This window comes from Engraulis encrasicolus, chromosome 21, assembly GCF_034702125.1.
Source record: "Engraulis encrasicolus isolate BLACKSEA-1 chromosome 21, IST_EnEncr_1.0, whole genome shotgun sequence".
Taxonomy (NCBI): Eukaryota; Metazoa; Chordata; class Actinopteri; order Clupeiformes; family Engraulidae; genus Engraulis; species Engraulis encrasicolus.
Genome location: NC_085877.1, coordinates 13205571 through 13225386, shown reverse-complemented (window position 1 = coordinate 13225386; position 19816 = coordinate 13205571). Strand labels below are relative to the sequence as shown.

At 42.2% G+C, this 19816-nt stretch overlaps 3 protein-coding genes across 7 annotated transcripts in view; 1 reads left to right on the top strand and 2 right to left on the bottom strand.

Annotated features, from left to right (window-relative positions):
- svep1 (sushi, von Willebrand factor type A, EGF and pentraxin domain containing 1) overlaps window positions 1–19816 on the top strand; it is a 222438-nt gene that overhangs the window by 56848 nt on the left and 145774 nt on the right. The gene's annotated exons all lie outside the window — the stretch shown is intronic.
- Window positions 2807–5674, bottom strand: LOC134436897 (lactose-binding lectin l-2-like). 2 transcript variants are annotated; one of them, XM_063186225.1, is made up of 9 exons: window positions 5565–5674; window positions 5023–5082; window positions 4802–4873; window positions 4405–4488; window positions 4224–4277; window positions 3716–3912; window positions 3499–3618; window positions 3159–3270; window positions 2807–2996 (listed from the first exon to the last, which is right to left on the bottom strand). In XM_063186225.1, the coding sequence occupies exons 1-9, from the start codon at window positions 5626–5628 to the stop codon at window positions 2932–2934; spliced, it is 828 nt and encodes a 275-aa protein (XP_063042295.1). In that variant the 5' UTR covers window positions 5629–5674; the 3' UTR covers window positions 2807–2931. The 2 variants fall into 2 exon arrangements, with proteins under 2 accessions (XP_063042295.1, XP_063042296.1); XM_063186226.1 differs by lacking the exon at window positions 4802–4873.
- Window positions 14448–17304, bottom strand: LOC134436895 (lactose-binding lectin l-2-like). Its single transcript, XM_063186223.1, has 9 exons — window positions 17186–17304; window positions 16653–16712; window positions 16435–16506; window positions 16038–16121; window positions 15857–15910; window positions 15349–15545; window positions 15129–15248; window positions 14789–14900; window positions 14448–14626 (listed from the first exon to the last, which is right to left on the bottom strand). The coding sequence occupies exons 1-9, from the start codon at window positions 17247–17249 to the stop codon at window positions 14562–14564; spliced, it is 828 nt and encodes a 275-aa protein (XP_063042293.1). The 5' UTR covers window positions 17250–17304; the 3' UTR covers window positions 14448–14561.

The following is a 19816-nucleotide window of genomic DNA, read 5'->3' as shown; positions in this document are numbered from 1 at the left end:
CGTTAAGTCTAATGCACTCTAATCTAATCTTTGCGGTTTCATGATTTTGCTTCTTTTAAGGTTTGCTCTTTACAGTTCAATGTGCAACTTAGTAATGATGAAGTAGTGGGCCAAGAGAAGTTGAGAACCATTGCCCATGAGGATGGACTGAGTTAAAAAAAAAAAAAAAAAAAAAAAAGTGCCCTCGGGGGTGCCATGGCTCGGTAGACTGGCCATTGCTCTGCCATTGCACCGGGACTGGGGTTCGGTTCCGGCCTTCGGTTCCGGCCCGTGGCCGTTTCCTGATCCTTCCAGGTCTCTCTCTCCCCACACATTTTCTGTCTCTCTGAATGTCCTGTCTCAATAATGGGGGTGTAGGGGCCCAAAATATATTTTTTTGTTTTTTAAAAAAGGGAAAAATGTGCCCCATCATTCTCAGTGAGTTGCTGTTTTTTGCCTGTTTGCTGAGATGCAGACGCACACAGCTCTGCTCAGCACACATCTGTTCTCTACATCAGATGTGAAAGCAATTTCTTGGTCAGTAACTCCTGTGACCTCTCCCACTATACATTTCAGTCAGTATTGGCAAGGTCTTTTAGCCATTCTTCTGCATTTTATCATCTGGGCCGAGCAGAGATGGCTAATCCAGAATGAGAGAGTAAATAGTTTAACCACATAGCAGCAGGGTAATATTCACATAATAATCTAATTCTAAAAAGCACCACTCATCAACCAGTCAACCAACTATTGAACTGTTGACCTGCATTATCTTGGAACAGCTATAACAAATATGTGGCAAGACTTCTCGTACTAACATTTGCCCATTGTTTTGTTGAGCATTGTGTTTGTCTGACATTGGAACATTTTGTGAACATTTGGTTTCTTAAATGTTTCTCGGGTTGATCAAACTTCCAGACAGAAAGTTGAGACGCATCACTGTTTACATTTGTGTCCATCATGCATCTCCTAGGTAACTGCAGAATGCACTAGGGTGCATTTGTGCTGTTTACCCAAGGAAAAGTGTGGTCAAACATGTCGCTGACCATTTTGGCAAGTGGCTTTGTGGGATGAGATTGCTACGGTATGTGTCCTTGTAATTATACGAGCTGGTATTTAGCGCTGTCTACTTCTGCACGGACCTCCCAAAACACATTTCATAACCGAGTGTAAATAAACTGTGTCTGTCTCGATTAAACTTGAGATTCATCTCTCCCAGTATTTCCCTCTCTATGGTTGTCACTCTCTTTTCATTCCAGGATTCAGGTTTAAAGGTTGCGCAATTTAAATTCTACATTGCAGCAATGGACAAGGGAAAAATTGTTTGTCCTATGCGCATTTCTTCAATCTAGTCAGAATTTGTGTTTCCTACAGACCCAGTAACACTGTATGGTGCTAGATAGCCAAGTTGGTGATGCCATAACCCCAGACCCACTGCCAGGCAATGGCAAACAATATTTAGCACAGTGTATAATAGGGTGACCATATTTTGGCATGTGAAAACCTGGACGCGTTACCGCGATGTGAATGCCATTGTCTAGCCTCCCTAACAGCCGATCTACTCCGTTGTCGAGAAACACACCCCAAACCTCTTCGTGTCTAGCTCGCTGGCACAACAGGAGGCTGGCAATGAGACACTGACTTCGTAAAAAAAATATAGATGTCCGGGGACCACCGGACAGTCAGTCACCCTAGTGTAGAATTTGAACCCTAATAGAATGGTTGTTTTTAAATCATTTGTATACATGGGTTCACCGTGTTTGTAAACATGTTGTGAGGAGGGGCAGCCAAACCACGTGAGCTATTTTTTTGACCGACAGCAGTTTCCAACAATCAGAGTTTGAGTTGTGCGCAGCTAGTGTCATACAGCCAAGAGAAAATAAAAATGTATAACCCATGTATAGTATCATTGTTAACATTTTTTTAATATATATTTTGGGGCTTTTTGCCTTCATTTCTGACAGGACAGTGGAGGAGGAAATGAGAGCAGACGCGAAATCCAACCCGGGTTGCCAGCGTAGTAACCCAGTCCCTGGCAGGGCTTACCAAATTTCTTCTTAGCATGAAATCGTCCATTAAAATGTCACCAACACATGGCACAGGGCTGATGCACAATTTGCGTACATCTCTCAACTGTAGCACAAAATCAAAGTTCTGAATTTTGCACCTGGTCAGTAAGCAATTTACACCATGGTGAGATTTACATTAGCCAACAATAAGGCCAGTTCGCCCAACCTCACACTCCTAATGTAACGAATAACTCTGAAAGGCTGACCATAACATTTGTGTAAACCAACAAGGGAAATTGATAATCATACCATGTGGTAGATTGTGAACGCATGAAGTTTGCCACTTCGGGGCAGCTGTGGCATAGTAGTTAGGGGGCGCAAGATTAGACGGTTGTAGTAGGTATGAATCCCACCTTCACCAGTCCTCCCTACACCTCCATTCATGGGTGAAGTGCCCTTACCCTACATTGCTCCAGGGACAAACCAATACCCTGCATCTAAATTAACCAAGTTGCGTTGGATGAAAAAAAAGTATCAGTTAAGTGTAATGTAATGCCCCTGACACAAATCCCCCCACTAGTCGACACCAGATAGCAGGGTCACTGAACCACTCCTTTAAAATTGTTCTAGCTTTTAGAGTTTGAGGGCACCAAACTGAAATTGCTTAAGAGTTCAACACCATCTAACAAGAGGATTGAAGTGGGTACACCTCTGGCCATTTATAGTTGCAAGCAGATTCACATATGGGTTTTCAGAATTTCACCATGTGGGGCGAGTAGGCCAGACTAATCCAATGAAAACAAAAACACCACACAAGTAGCTCTTCTTTCTCAGGCTTTATTATGCATGAGCTGTAGATGGAAGACCAAAGGAAATACAGCAGCAGGTTGGTGACTGGACTGGCTGCAATCCCTCAGCACACATGGTAGTCACCATGAAGGACAACTCAATCCAGAACACACACATAAGGGAGTGAATAATGGCATTCAGCATCATTCCAGAAACCAGCACCTGTGGAGAAGAAAAAGAGATGTCAAAGACAGTTAAACAGGGGTGCTGTAGTGCACTGTGCCAACTAACCCATACCACATGCAGGCGGTCAGACATGGGGTCCCAGGTTTGAGTCCACATGGCCCAATACCACCACCCCCCACTCCTCACCCCTCGACATACCCCTGTAATTTGTGTGTATGCAATTTTGATTGCCACCAAGGTTGTTTGGCTGCCGTCTTTGCCAGTTTCTGTAGGAAAAACGAGAGCCATCGGTCCAGGACCATCCAAATCCCTGAAAACAGAACATGGTTTAAATTCAGACTCAAATGTCAAGTCCACATAATAAAGACTTCAGTAAATATCAGCTGTGGTGCAGTGCCGCTGAAAACATTGGAATCACAACGCTTCAACACACATGGGATACGTTTCCATAAGCTATAGCTAAACTCTCGCAACACTTGTAGAAAGTGTCCCAGTAAAGCATTGATGTGAAAATGGACAAGTAAAAACAAACCCTAACCATATTTCTGGTGGCACCGATCCAGACACCACTCCAACCTCCAGACAGCCACCCCACAAGGAAGTTCTCAATATAGTTGTGGACTGATGCAAGATGGCCACCATGGGAGACACACTGCATCTGTGTGCCAAAAAAGAATATTGGTATTGATTCTGAACTCCATATTCAAGGTCTCACCACACATCAACGCAAGCAAATTTACAAAAGAATATCCTACCTCTGCGTGCAACCATTCCTTGGGACTCCTGAAAAACCTGTAGCAACGGCTATTGTAGACAGTCCAACGGTATGGACAATTGGCCCAAGGTGTCCCCAAAGACATTGAAGATTCAGACATTTCCACTCCTGAGGCACTTCCATCAGCAATGCTGGGGTCAAAACGGGAGGTTTCTGGGAAATTGCCAGTCGGTGTTCCTTCCATATAAAACAAAAAACACCCAACATGTTATCAAACAAAGACGAGCAAAGTTTTTCATGGCCCTCTATGATGAGCAAGACACCAATTTTATCCAGATTTTCCCAAAGCCATTTCTGGCCAAGCAGATTGCTATTCGCAGTCATTTCTTTTACCCACCTCACCAGATCATATGCTTATATTGTAAAATGTTCCAACTTTGCGTTTTAAACCAAGAAGACATGTTCCGACACTCATCGACTTCCGTTTTGTTTGCCACAGTAGCAATTTATACACCTCTGAAATACAGTACAAATACCGACAGGCTTACCCTCTGCAATATGTTCTTCCTCATCCAGTTCAACAGCATGTTCACTCACGGCACCTGGAAAGGCCAAATACAGTAAAGACAAGGAATCAAAATAAGCAGAAACACAACCTAGCCTAAAACCCAAGATGTACTTGCAATTACACAAGAATGTGAAAATAGAATGACTTGTGCAACGGTCTACCTGTAACTCCTGCTTGGCTGCTGTTGGGCTGGTTGTGGCTAGCTGAGGCTACAGTGGTGACTGGATGGTCTTCATATAGCGCACCTTAATAAATCAAGCAGACAAGTGAATACAAATTAAGTGCCGCATGCCTGTGGATTTTTTTTCTCTTCAGTTTGACGTGGATATATAAAAAAAAACTACAGTGGTGACAGGTGCGTTTTAACCTCATAAATGGGACTTTTTTTTTAGAACTGAAGGTTTCATATGCGGGCTCAGACAGTTTAAGTGTTAGAGAGGCCAGATCCAAGGAGTTCACCAAAAATATCCACGTGTGTAAACAGCTTCTTAAAGACAAACAGCCTTTGCAGGTAGACATACAGCAGATGGGGAGAGGGTTTGAGAGAGAAACACTTGCCATTAGATTTAGAAGGTGCTACTGTGGTCTGGTCTGGATGATCTGGCGTCTTTTTGGCCACATCCACAACATCTTCATTTGCACCACGGAGTTAAAAATAATAATAATAATAAAAAAACACATTAGATGAAATGGAAAACCAAACACCTTAAAACCCCAGTTGATTCAATGGGTTGGCCCTTTTTAATAAGATCTAACAGGATAGTGAGAGAATCACTTGCCAGAAGTTTCAGATGGTGCCGTTGTGGTCTGGTCTGGTCGCTTTGATGTCTTTTTAGCATCTTCAGTTGCATCACAGAGTTAAAAAAAAAAAAAAAAGTAATTTGATCAATTGCACCTTAAAAAAAAACAGTCAATTCAACAGGGTTGGGCCTTTTAAAATAATATTTCTGTAATGGACGCACAGCTAATCTTGGGGGGTACCATACCACAATAAGGCTACAGATCTTTACAGACAAACCAAACATTGACTTTAAATAGAATGGGACGGTCATGATCAATTCAAAATAGCAAGCAAGCACCAGATGTTGGTGAGAGAGAGGCACCAGAGACCCCGGCAATTGAGGAGGACCGGCTACTTAGACAACGGTTCTAAAGGCTTTGGGCCTGCATTGGCTTAACCCAGTTGTTCAAGGCTTCAGCTGAAGCGCCAGGGCTACAACAACTTCAATTTAATCTTCATTGACAGAACTAAACATTGGGAACACAAATGAATAACAAACATCTGAAAATGTTTAGGTGTTCCAGAATTCCAGGCACTTACCATTAACAACAACTAGACTGAGCAGAATTACAGCAACGGCAGATGCACACTTTAGAGACCACATGGTGTTATAGCGACAATGAATTGTGCTACCAACAAACACATCAATCTCCCTTAATCTGGAGTCCCTTAAATAGTGTCCTTCAGCACTGTTACCTGCTGCTCGTTAACAATGCAGGTGAGACTCCTCAAGTTAAATGAGGCTGATGAGCTGGCACAGCTAACTAATTGCTAACTTACAGAGGGAAAAAGTGGCTTTTAACTTTCAGAAAGTACTACAGTTAAGTACAGGGCATGTGGGGTTTAACTACATATGCAAATTCTTGAAAAACACAGGTCTAATGAGCAAGATTTAACATCTTTTCCTTGCTGTAGTCTGTTTATTTTTGTTTTGTTTGGTTTTTATTTTATTTTATTTTATTTTATTATTATTGACAGTTTCATTATTATGACTATCTTTTTGTTTCTGTTCACTTAGTTTGTTTTGAGTAGTGGGAGGTAGTTATTCCTGTTCACACTCCAGATCCAGAGGTGGCGGTAATGCACCAACAAAGCTGGTTTGCCAACCGCCATTAAACCACAAGAAGAAGAAGAAGAAGAAGAAGAAGAAGAAGAAGAAGAAGAAGAAGAAGAAGAAGAAGAAGAAGAAGAAGAAGAAGAAGAAGAAGAAGAAGAAGAAGAAGAAGAAGAAGAAGAAGAAGAAGAAGAAGAAGAAGAAGAAGAAGCTGGCACAGCTTTTCCAGTGATCATGAGTTCAGGAGAGCTGCATCTAATCATTAATTATAATTTTGTAAATGTCTCTAAAGTTGAGTGTGCAACAAGAACTATTCCATCAACGGTGTTAACCCCAAATCCGAGTTCAAGTAGCTAAACTCTGCCATTTTTAGACAGAGGTCCATTCCATCAGTCTTGCTAACATGAATCTCAGCTGAGCTTCCCTGGTGATATATGCTCCAAATCAAACCTGCTAGCTCAGAAGTTTAAAACCAGATATAACTAAAAGCACTCAGAGAGGCAGACCTATGCCAAGGAAGCTGCTTGATAGAACAGTTGACTATGTTAAGTCTTTCTGTCTTCATTTTGTGGAGTTAGAAACTGGAATGTTTTGCCCTGTCCCACAATTCAATTTGTGGTCACTAGGGGTGTCTAGATTTATAGGCCAGCAATGGTGAAGAATCTTTACAGTTAAAAGGTCCTGGTTCTGGTTCGTGATCCGGACAGACAGACAAACTGACAAACTGACAGATAAACCAACACGACCGAAAACATATCCTCCTTGGTGAAGGTAATAAATCAGTGTTACAAGGAATTTCAACTTGTAGGAAACGAAGTGACAACTGGACCGTTCCGCGTATTACTGCTAGCATTTCACTGGATCAAAACGAACCAGTCTCCCTTTTTAAATAGTCTGTGAGGTGATAATACCAATGAAAACTACAATTATTACCAATTTTTTTCATTGCACCTTTTTTTAATTATTCTTTTGATCTCTTTGATTTTTATCACTTTTTAATGTATTTTGTCTTCCTATTTTTCTATTTAATTCTATTTATTGACTCAGAGGGCCTGCACGAGAGTTCCTATGTGCTTGGACTACTAGTTTATGCACAAATGGCAAATAAAGTACTTTGAACTTTTGAACTTTGATTGTGGGGTCAGTGATCTCTCTAAGGACTGAATTTTCAACTAGTGGGCTGCGGCCCAGTGGTTTCCTTTGTCAGCATGGATGGTGGTCCATGACTTGCTATGCAGCTTTACTACTACAAATATTTTCTTGAAAAGTTATCCTTGTTGCACCGATATAAGTGTTGCGCGTATTTGTACCTGGTGGGGTATGGCGTTTCCTCCATAGTGTACATGGGCATAGAGACTTTGAGTGCTGGGTGTGTGGGGCACTTAAATCCTCTCCCATACGGTGCTCCCCAGGTCTAGGGAGACACCCCTGTCCAAGAGAACGCACAAACACACAAACATTTTGGGCTGGATCCTTGACCTGGAAACCTAAATGCCTGGCCCGTTCTCCAGTCCCGAGCAACATTCCCAGACCTGCACACAACTTTCTCCGCTCACATGTTCCCGTAATTCTTGAACAGTGATGTTGCTTGGAAGGGGGAACGGCACAAAGCAGAATGAAAGGAATGGTTACTCGGGGGACGGGATTGATATTTGCAGGAAAGGGGAGGATAGGGGGAAATGGAGTTTTTAAACTTCTCTTGTTTCCATCTCTATGTCTGTTTAGTGCTGCTCTGCAGATGCAATATGTTGCTTGCAGGGAAGCCGACATGGGGTGGTGGGTGTGGACAAAGGGGTCAGTAGCCCTGGGCCCAAGGGGGAGGGGGGCCCAGAATTGGGTGCTCAATTCATTGTATGTATTGGTTGGGTGGGGGATGACTTCTGGGCTCCTCCAAAGCCGACAGCAGGGATTAAAGCAAAAAAAAGTCATCTGACTGAACTTTTTTACCGGTTAGGCACCCGATCGAGTATCACTCCGTAACCCAACGAAAACCAATGTAGCCAGGCTCTGCCCTCATAACGAAACATACACTGGTTTTATGCAAGGAATGGTGCCAGAGCTAGCACTAGGCATAGGCAGACAGGGCAGTCGCCTGGAGCAGAATAGGCCTATGTATTGAGGGCGCCAGTAATACCAAAAAGTGCCACAAAATCAGAACTTCAACCAACATAACACTTTACACTTCACATTAACAAACATAACCTCCTTGGTGGAGGTAATGAATATTCATTATACACTCAGTAGGCCAATATACACACTCAGTATGAATGTACCTGTAGGTACTAGATCAGATGCTATGCTATGTTTACAGATGCCAATTTCTAAATACAAAAAAATGAAAGAGGCAAAGGGGGCGGGCCTAGGCCACCAGATTGACAAGAACTGGCCGAGAATGGAGGGATAATGGATACTATATCAGACTGCAAACATTGAACTGCAATTTGGGGCATGTTTTGGTTATTTCCTCTTATTTCTACCCATTGTTAATGAATTGTTCACGACATTATGCAGAATGGATTCACATTAAGTGTTGCTTCAGAATGGTCTAGCTGATATCACAGAATTATTGACTTGGAATTGCAATGCGTTGATACAGTGATCCCATTATGGTTTTTTTGTTGTAGTAGGCGGCTATATTTTGACTTTCCCATCAGAATGGGCAAACACTGTTCTGGTGAAAGCACTGCGCATTGCTTGCAGTTGTATTTCTGTCATTTAAACTAGTTGGTTATTTTGTATGTTTTTCACTATTCGTCTTGTTACAAATAACTTGTTGATGTTTACAAACAGGGTGCGGTAGTCTACCTCTTGTATTCTACCGTTTTGAAAACCTATGGCTACCGGTACTTTTTTGCTTCTCGATGTGCGGTGCCAGGCACACGCTTACCATTGATTTAAAAAACGTCCCCGATTCCCGCACGCACTCTTGTTCTATCCTACAAGCTGACACGACGCAAGCAGACACGACACAGTCAGACATACGTCTATATAACAAAAGTAGCACACTTTCCCAAGCTTGTCGCGCAACTTTCCACTCGAATCAAGACAAATCACCCACCTATCAGTCCTGAGTGCGCAGTGCGCAAATAACTGAACTCAAACGAAGCGTATAGTCCGAGAAGACGTTGAGCCACTCAAAAACGAGCACACACAACTGTTGCTGCACACTATTCCAGTTAGCAAAAATAGCATCACAGAGTAGCCTACAACAAGCCGTGAAACAAACACCGAAACAGCAATTATTGACCAGCCAGGAGAACACTGCTTCCCAGAACAAGACGTGGCATAAAATATTGGCTCTGCCAAGGATAGCCTCCGTGACCCCTGTAAAATGCAACCCATTTTCAACTTATTTCTTAAATATATCGGCAACAACAAAGTTAATATGCTATGATTACAGGTGAGACTGTAAATTATCCGTTGTCAGAAAGACAACTACAGCTAGTTCTACACGTAGCCAGACAAACGCGCTAAACTTTGAGGATGAAACGCATGTTATTACCAGCGCTGTAGTACTCGAGTCCGGACTCGGCCCGAGTCCGGTCTCAAGTCCGTTTTTTTATGGACTTGGACTTGTCTCGGACTCTGTATTGTTTGGACTCGGACTTGTCTTGGACTCGGACAATGGTCTTACCAAATTAGGCTTTTGGACTCGCCGGGTCTGTCATTAAGTTTTGTTTAGAACACTGGCCATCATAGATTGTAAAGTGGAGCTTGAAATCCAATAACAAACAAGTTTGTCTTCATATCCATGCCATATAGGTTATCTTCTAAGGTTCACACTATTGACATTCATCCTTTTCATTGTCAAACACTGACCGACATGTGACTCGGACTTGACTTGGACTCGAATCTTTTTGGACTCGGTCTTGTCTCGGACTCGAACCTCTTTGGACTCGGACTTGTCTCGGACTTGACTAGTACTGGTCTTGGACTTGTCTTGGACTCTACAAAGGTGGACTTGACTACAGCCCTGGTTATTACGCATGGTATATTCTAGCTAGCTGCCAATGATAGCCGTCTCATTGGGGCTATGAATAATGTTAGTAAAAGTAACAATGCTTAAAAGAAAAACCCTTCATGAAAAGGACATCATGCGCAGTTGAAGTAAACTATTCTTTTTTTTTTTCTAACTATCGCCACGGCAGGTGCAATGATAATGGAAACATACGTGTCCTACCTTCTTCCAGCTATGCATTCCATGCGCATTATTAGCCCATATAAGAATATCAGTCCAACCCGTTTAATGATTGTCATTGCACTTTAAAGACATAGTATTACACTTATTTTCTTTTCTGCCATCAGCAACAATGTTGGCTATTTGATTTTTTAATCTCTCGCGCTGCGCCGCAACCGAATTGTTGACCGCTGGTGTACTTTTTTTTGGAACACGGAGGACCAGGGGATGGCTCAAAACTACTGAGTGAATCTGTTGTATGACACAACCGGTGCTGGAGTGTAAAACTAAATCCGTGCAACACACCTCTCGTCCCCTTCTCATGGCCAGGAGTGCTCTCGATTTGAGTTCAGTTGGAAAGTAAAAATTGTAAATTAACTGACATGAATTATAAGGACGGAAATCCGTCCAAACGAAAATCCAGTTGACGGAAATCCGTCATAGCGACGGAAAACTTTAATCCCTGCGACAGTGGCTCGGGTTGCTTGGCCTGACACATACAGTACTTAACTGTAGTATGAAGAGTTAACAAATGGGACACGTGAAGACTAGCGTCACAAAGTTAAAGTCATGTGAATGAGGAATGAGAAAATGTTGGCAAACGTATTAAGACTTAAAAACACTTTTGCCATTGAAAGACAAGAGGGAAACATGAACAAATGAAAATACAACAGAAAAACACTATCCTTAAAATATTAATAGGGCCTGATAGATGAGCTGTTAATAAAAAAATGACAGGAAAATACAACTAGCCATGCACTGATTTGACCATAAATTATTGCAGTCAGTCCCATCCAGGGCTTTGAACCGGTTCAAGGAACGAAAACGAAAACCAGGAACTTTATGTATTTTACAGGGAACAGAAACGAAACCGGAAACGTTATTATTTTTTATGTTCTGGAACGGAATCACTTATTTAAAAATAATGGTAACCGGTTAATACCGTTCCGTAAACAAAAAAAAAGTAATTATTTTCCTGTGCACGTTACCATGACAGCTGAGGTTCACGTCCTGTGTAGCATCAGACATTCTCTGACTGAATAGATTGAGAGCTGTGGATTACAAAGTCTCCACTCCACATCTTAAATAAGAGAAATCACTGTCATACAAAAGGGCAGAGTTTCCATTGCATCATTGTAAGATATTGCAGAGAAGCGTGTGTAAAGTGCACCGAGAACGTTCGACATTATTGGGCAGCCATGGCCGCTTCAAATATGCACACCCTCACAATGTCCATCATAGCGCTCCCCGTGACCCAAGTCAGCGTGGAGCGCGCATTTTCATCATTGAGGTTTATTCTCCGCTTAGGTCGTCCCTGAACGACAAAATTCTGGAGGATATTCTATTCATCCACTTGAATAAACAGCTTGGAAGTAGGCTGACTCATTTGCACTTCCGTCTTCCTTGGCTAATTACCGTCAGTTAGACCTATGGGGAGTAATCAGCTGACAGGAACGAAATGAACCGTTCCGGGAACAATATATTTTTTTTCTAACCGGTTCGGGAACGTCAATTTATTGGTGGAACTCATAACCGGAAACGTTATAATTCCGTTTCTGTTCGGAACGGAACGTTTGGAAAAAAATAATGGTTCAAAGCCCTGGTCCCATCTGGCCGTTCATAATTTCAGAAAGATTCAGTGCTCGTTGACCGCAGTTTTTATATATTGGTGTGTTTGGGGACATCATGTTATTCACACAGTCTTTATCGTTCACTGACTTCCATAGCCTATGAAGTTTGGCAATTGAATTATTTACGCTTTCATGTCTGCTTCTGGTGTTACTTCTGTGTGGTTAATTAATTAATTAATTAATTTGTTTGAAAAGTGTACTCAGACATGATGTGTAGTGATTTTGTACTGTTCATACAGTACATATACATACATAACGCACACTACATACATACACACATACATACATACATACATACATACATACATACACACACACATACACACACACATACATACATACTAGAGATGCACCGGATCCTGATTTTTAGGATCCTGCTGGATACCGGATCCACTGCTTAAGATCCTGCCGGATCCGGAACCGGATACCGGATCCTACGAAAGGGTTGGAACAAATAGCCTACTCACACACGTGGGCCCTTTTTATCACGTTGGCTGAAACTATTTTGACTTAAAAGCCTTGGCTACCGGATCCTGGATCCTGGAACCGGATCCGGATAGTCTGAAAAACCCCTATTATCCTGCCGGATCCGGAGCCGGATCTTGGATCCTGTACATCTCTAATACATACATACCGGTACATACATACATACATACATACATACATACATAGTCATGCATCTCCTAGGTAACTGCAGAATGCACTAGGGTGCATTTGTGCTGTTTACCCAAGGAAAAGTGTGGTCAAACATGTCGCTGACCATTTTGGCAAGTGGCTTTGTGGGATGAGATTGCTACGGTATGTGTCCTTGTAATTATACGAGCTGGTATTTAGCGCTGTCTACTTCTGCACGGACCTCCCAAAACACATTTCATAACCGAGTGTAAATTAACTGTGTCTGTCTCGATTAAACTTGAGGTTCATCTCTCCCAGTATTTCCCTCTCTATGGTTGTCACTCTCTTTTCATTCCAGGATTCAGGTTTAAAGGTTGCGCAATTTAAATTCTACATTGCAGCAATGTACAAGGGAAAAATAGTTTGTCCTATTCGCATTTATTCAATCTAGTCAGAATTTGTGTTTCCTACAGACCCAGTAACACTGTATGGTGCTAGATAGCCAAGTTGGTGATGCCATAACCCCAGACCCACTGCCAGGCAATGGCAAACAATATTTAGCACAGTGTATAATAGGGTGACCATATTTTGGCATGTGAAAACCTGGACGCGTTACCGCGATGTGAATGCCATTGTATAGCCTCCCTAACTGCCGATCAACTCCGCTGTCGAGAAACACACCCCAAACCTCTTCGTGTCTAGCTCGCTGGCACAACAGGAGGTTGGCAATGAGACTGACACTGACTTCGTAAAAAAAATATATGTCCGGGAGCAACCGGACAGTCAGTCACCCTAATGTGGAATTTGAAGCCTAATAGAATGGTTGTTTTTAAATAATTTGTATACATGGGTTCACCGTGTTTGTAAACATGAGGGGCAGCCAAACCATGTGAGCTAATTTTTTGACCGACAGCAGTTTCCAACAATCAGAGTTTGAGTTGTGCGCAGCTAGTGTCACGCAGCCAAGAGAAAATAAAAACGTATAACCCATATATATACAGTATCATTGTAAACTTTTATATATATTTTAGGGCTTTTGCCTTCATTTCTGACAGGACAGTGGAAGAGGAAATTAGTGCAGAGACAGGGAAGGATCGGCAAATTATCCGGGCCGGAATCCAACCCGGGTTGCCAGCGTAGTAACCCAGTCCCTGGCAAGGCCTACCAAATTTCTTAGCATGAAATCGTCCATTAAAATGTCACCAACACATGGCACAGGGCTGATGCACAATTTGCATACATATCTCTCAACTGTAGCACAAAATCAAAGTTCTGAATTTTGCGCCTGGTCAGTAAGCAATTTACACCATGGTGAGATTTACATTAGCCAACAATAAGGCCAGTTCACCCAACCTCACTCCTAATGTAACGAATAACTCTGAAAGGCTGACCATAACATGTGTAAACCAACAAGGGAAATTGATAATCATACCATGTGGTAGATTGTGAACGCATGAAGTTTGCCACTTCAGGGCAGCTTGTGGCATAGCAGTTAGGTGTACGTAAGATTAGAGGGTTGTAGTAGGTTTGAATCCCACCTTTACCAGTCCTCCCTACACCTCCATTCATGGGTGAAGTGCCCTTACCCTACATTGCTCCAGGGACAAACCAATACCCTGCATCTAAATTAACCAAGTTGCTTTGGATGAAAGAAAAAGTATCAGTTAAGTGTAATGTAATGCCCCTGACACAAATCCCTTCACTAGTTGACACCAGATAGCAGCTGAACCACTCCTTTAACATTTGTCTTGCTTTTAGAGTTTGAGGGCACCAAACTGAAAAGAGTTAAACACCATCTAACAAGAGGATTGAAGTGGGTACACCTCTGGCCATTTATAGGTGCAAGCAGATTCAAATATGGGTTTTCAGAATTTCACCATGTGAGGCAAGTAGGCCAAACCAATCCAATAAAATCAAAAACACCACACAAGTAGCTCTTCTTTCTCAGGCTTTATTATGCATGAGCTGTAGATGGAAGACCAAAGGAAATACAGCAGCAGGTTGGTGACTGGACTGGCTGCAATCCCGCAGCACATATGGTAGTCACCATGAAGGACCACTCAATCCAGAACACACACATAAGGGAACGAATAATGGCATTCAGCATCATTCCAGAAACCAGCACCTGTGGAGAAGAAAAAAAAAATGTCAAGACAGTTAAACAGGGGTGCTGTAGTGCACTGTGCCAACTAATCCATATCACATGCAGGCGGTCAGACATGAGGTCCCAGTTTTGAGTCCACATGGCCCAATACCACCACCCCCCACTCCTCACCCCTCGACATACCCCTGTAATTTGTGTGTATGCAATTTTGATTGCCACCAAGGTTGTTTGGCTGCCGTCTTTGCCAGTTTCTGTAGGAAAAAGGAGAGCCATCGGTCCAGGACCATCCAAATCCCTGAAAACAGAACATGGTTTAAATCCAGACTCAAATGTCAAGTCCACATAATAAAGACTTCAGTAAATATCAGCTGTGGTGCAGTGCCGCTGAAAACATTGGCATCACAACGCTTCAACACACATGGGATATGTTTCCATAAGCTATAGCTAAACTCTCGCAACACTTGTAGAAAGTGTCCCAGTAAAGCATTGATGTGAAAATGGACAAGTAAAAACAAACCCTAACCATATTTCTGGTGGCACCGATCCAGACACCACTCCAACCTCCAGACAGCCACCCCACAAGGAAGTTCTCAACATAGTTGTGGACTGATGCAAGATGGCCACCATGGGAGACACACTGCATCTGTGTCCCAAAAAAAGAAAATATTGGTATTGATTCTGAACTCCATATTCAAGGTCTCACCACACATCAACGCAAGCAAATTTACAAAAGAATATCCTACCTCTGCGTGCAACCATTCCTTGGGAATCCTGAAAAACCTGTAGCAACGGCTATTGTAGACAGTCCAACGGTATGGACAATTGGCCCAAGGTGTCCCCAAAGACATTGAAGATGCAGCCATTTCCACTCCTGAGTCACTTCCATCAGCAATGCTGGGGTCAAAACTGGAGGTCTCTGGGAAATTGCCAGTCGGTGTTCCTTCCATATAAAACAAAAAACACCCAACATGTTATCAAACAAAGACGAGCAAAGTTTTTCATGGCCCTCTATGATGAGCAAGACACCAATTTTATCCAGATTTTCCCAAAGCCATTTCTGGCCAAGCAGATTGCTATTTGCAGTCATTTCTTTTACCCACCTCACCAGATCATATGCTTATATTGTAAAATGTTCCAACTTTGCGTTTTAAACCAAGAAGACATGTTCCGACACTCATCGACTTCCGTTTTGTTTGCCACAGTAGCAATTTATACACCTCTGAAATACAGTACAAATACCGACAGGCTTACCCTCTGCAATATGTTCTTCCTCATCCAGTTCAACAGCATGTTCACTCACGGCACCTGGAAAGGCCAAATACAGTAAAGACAAGGAATCAAAATAAGCAGAAACACAACCTAGCCTAAAACCCAAGATGTACTTGCAATTACACAAGAATGTGAAAATAGAATGACTTGTGCAACGGTCTACCTGTAACTCCTGCTTGGCTGCTGTTGGGCTGGTTGTGGCTAGCTGAGGCTACAGTGGTGACTGGATGGTCTTCATATAGCGCACCTTAATAAATCAAGCAGACAAGTGAATACAAATTAAGTGCCGCATGCTTGTGGATTTTTTTTCTCTTCAGTTTGACGTGGATATATAAAAAAAAACTACAGTGATGACAGGTGCGTTTTAACCTCATAAATGGGACTTTTTTTTTAGAACTGAAGGTTTGATATGCGGGCTCAGACAGTTTAAGTGTTAGAGAGGCCAGATCCAAGGAGTTCACCAAAAATATCCACGTGTGTAAACAGCTTCTTAAAGACAAACAGCCTTTGCAGGTAGACATACAGCAGATGGGGAGAGGGTTTGTAAGAGAAACACTTGCCATTAGATTTAGAAGGTGCCACTGTGGTCTGGTCTGGATGATCTGGCGTCTTTTTGGCCACATCCACAACATCTTCATTTGCACCACGGAGTTAAAAATAATAATAATAAAAAAACACATTAGATGAAATGGAAAACCAAACACCTTAAAACCCCAGTTGATTCAATGGGTTGGCCCTTTTTAATAAGATCTAACAGGATAGTGAGAGAATCACTTGCCAGAAGTTTCAGATGGTGCCGTTGTGGTCTGGTCTGGTCGCTTTGATGTCTTTTTAGCATCTTCAGTTGCATCACAGAGTTTAAAAAAAAAAAAGTCATTTGATCAATTGCACCTTAAAAACCAGTCAATTCAACAGGGTTGGCCCTTTTAAAATAATATTTCTGTAATGGACGCACAGCTAATCTTGGGAGGTACCATACCACAATAAGGCTACAGATCTTTACAGACAAACCAAACATTGACTTTAAATAGAATGGGACGGTCATGATCAATTCAAAATAGCAAGCAAGCACCAGATGTTGCTGGAGACCCCGGCAATTGAGGAGGACCTGCTACTTAGACAACGGTTCTAAAGGCTTTGGGCCTGCATTGGCTTAACCCAGTTGTTCAAGGCTTCAGCTGAAGCGCCAGGGCTACAACAACTTCAATTTAATCTTCATTTACAGAACTAAACATTGGGAACACTGTGGAAACGCAAATGAATAACAAACACCTGAAAATGTTTAGGTGTTCCAGAATTCCAGGCACTTACCATTAACAACAACTAGACTGAGCAGAATTACAGCAACAGCAGATGCACACTTTAGAGACCACATGGTGTTATAGCGACAATGAATTGTGCTACCAACAAACACATCAATCTCCCTTAATCTGGAGTCCCTTAAATAGTGTCCTTCAGCACTGTTACCTGCTGCTCGTTAACAATGCAGGTGAGACTCCTCAAGTTAAATGAGGCTGATGAGCTGGCACAGCTAACTAATTGCTAACTTACAGAGGGAAAAAGTGGCTTTTAACTTTCAGAAAGTACTACAGTTAAGTACGGGGCATGTGGGGTTTAACCACATATGCAAATTCTTGAAAAACACAGGTCTAATGAGCAAGATTTAACATCTTTTCCTTGCTGTAGTCTGTTTATTTTTGTTTTGTTTGTTTTTTATTTTATTTTATTTTATTATTATTGACAGTTTCATTATTATGACTATCTTTTTGTTTCTGTTCACTTAGTTTGTTTTGAGTAGTGGGAGGTAGTTATTCCTGTTCACACTCCAGATCCAGAGGTGGCGGTAATGCACCAACAAAGCTGGTTTGCCAACCTCCATTAAACCACAAGAAGAAGAAGAAGAAGAAGAAGAAGAAGAAGAAGAAGAAGAAGAAGAAGAAGAAGAAGAAGAAGAAGAAGCTGGCACAGCTTTTCCAGTGATCATGAGTTCAGGAGAGCTGCATCTAATCATTAATTATAATTTTGTAAATGTCTCTAAAGTTGAGTGTGCAACAAGGACTATTCCATCAACGGTGTTAACCCCAAATCCGAGTTCAAGTAGCTAAACTCTGCCATTTTTAGACAGAGGTCCATTCCATCAGTCTTGCTAACATGAATCTCAGCTGAGCTTCCCTGGTGATATATGCTCCAAATCAAACCTGCTAGCTCAGAAGTTTAAAACCAGGTTTAACTAAAAGCACTCAGAGAGGCAGACCTATGCCAAGGAAGCTGCTTGATAGAACATTTGACTATGTTAAGTCTTTCTGTCTTCATTTTGTGGAGTTAGAAACTGGAATGTTTTGCCCTGTCCCACAATTCAATTTGCGGTCACTAGGGGTGTCTAGATTTATAGGCCAGCAATGGTGAAGAATCTTTACAGTAAAAAGGTCCTGGTTCTGGTTCGTTATCCGGACAGACAGACAAACTGACAAACTGACAGATAAACCAACACGACCGAAAACACATCCTCCTTGGTGAAGGTAATAAATCAGTGTTACAAGGAATTTAAATTCTACATTGCAGCAATGGACAAGGGAAAAATTGTTTGTCCTATGCGCATTTCTTCAATCTAGTCAGAATTTGTGTTTCCTACAGACCCAGTATCACTGTATCGTGCTAGATAGCCAAGTTGGTGATGCCATAACCCCAGACCCACTGCCAGGCAATGGCAAACAATATTTAGCACAGTGTATAATAGGGTGACCATATTTTGGCATGTGAAAACCTGGACGCGTTACCGCGATGTGAATGCCATTGTCTAGCCTCCCTAACTGCCGATCAACTCCGCTGTCGAGAAACAGACCCCAAACCTCTTCGCGTGTAGCTCGCTGGCACAACAGGAGGCTGGCAATGAGACTGACACTGACTTCGTAAAAAAAAAAAAAAATGTCCGGGGACCACCGGACAGTCAGTCACCCTAGTGTAGAATTTGAACCCTAATAGAATGGTTGTTTTTAAATCATTTGTATACATGGGTTCACCGTGTTTGTAAACATGTTGTGAGGAGGGGCAGCCAAACCATGTGAGCTAACTTTTTGACCGACAGCAGTTTCCAACAATCAGAGTTTGAGTTGTGCGCAGCTAGTGTCACACAGCCAAGAGAAAATAAAAATGTATAACCCATGTATAGTATCATTGTAAACATTTTTTTTAATATATATTTTAGGGCTTTTTGCCTTCATTTCTGACAGGACAGTGGAGGAGGAAATGAGAGCAGACGCGGAATCCAACCCGGGTTGCCAGCGTAGTAACCCAGTCCCTGGCAGGGCCTACCAAATTTCTTCTTAGCATGAAATCGTCCATTCAAATGTTACCAACACATGGCACAGGCTGATGCACAATTTGCATACATATCTCTCAACTGTAGCACAAAATCAAAGTTCTGAATTTTGCGCCTGGTCAGTAAGCAATTTACACCATGGTGAGATTTACATTAGCCAACAATAAGGCCAGTTCACCCAACCTCACTCCTAATGTAACGAATAACTCTGAAAGGCTGACCATAACATGTGTAAACCAACAAGGGAAATTGATAATCATACCATGTGGTAGATTGTGAACGCATGAAGTTTGCCACTTCAGGGCAGCTTGTGGCATAGCAGTTAGGTGGACGTAAGATTAGAGGGTTGTAGTAGGTTTGAACCCCACCTTTACCAGTCCTCCCTACACCTCCATTCATGGGTGAAGTGCCCTTACCCTACATTGCTCCAGGGACAAACCAATACCCTGCATCTAAATTAACCAAGTTGCTTTGGATGAAAGAAAAAGTATCAGTTAAGTGTAATGTAATGCCCCTGACACAAATCCCTTCACTAGTTGACACCAGATAGCAGGGTCACTGAACCACTCCTTTAAAATTTGTCTTGCTTTTAGAGTTTGAGGGCACCAAACTGAAATTGCTTA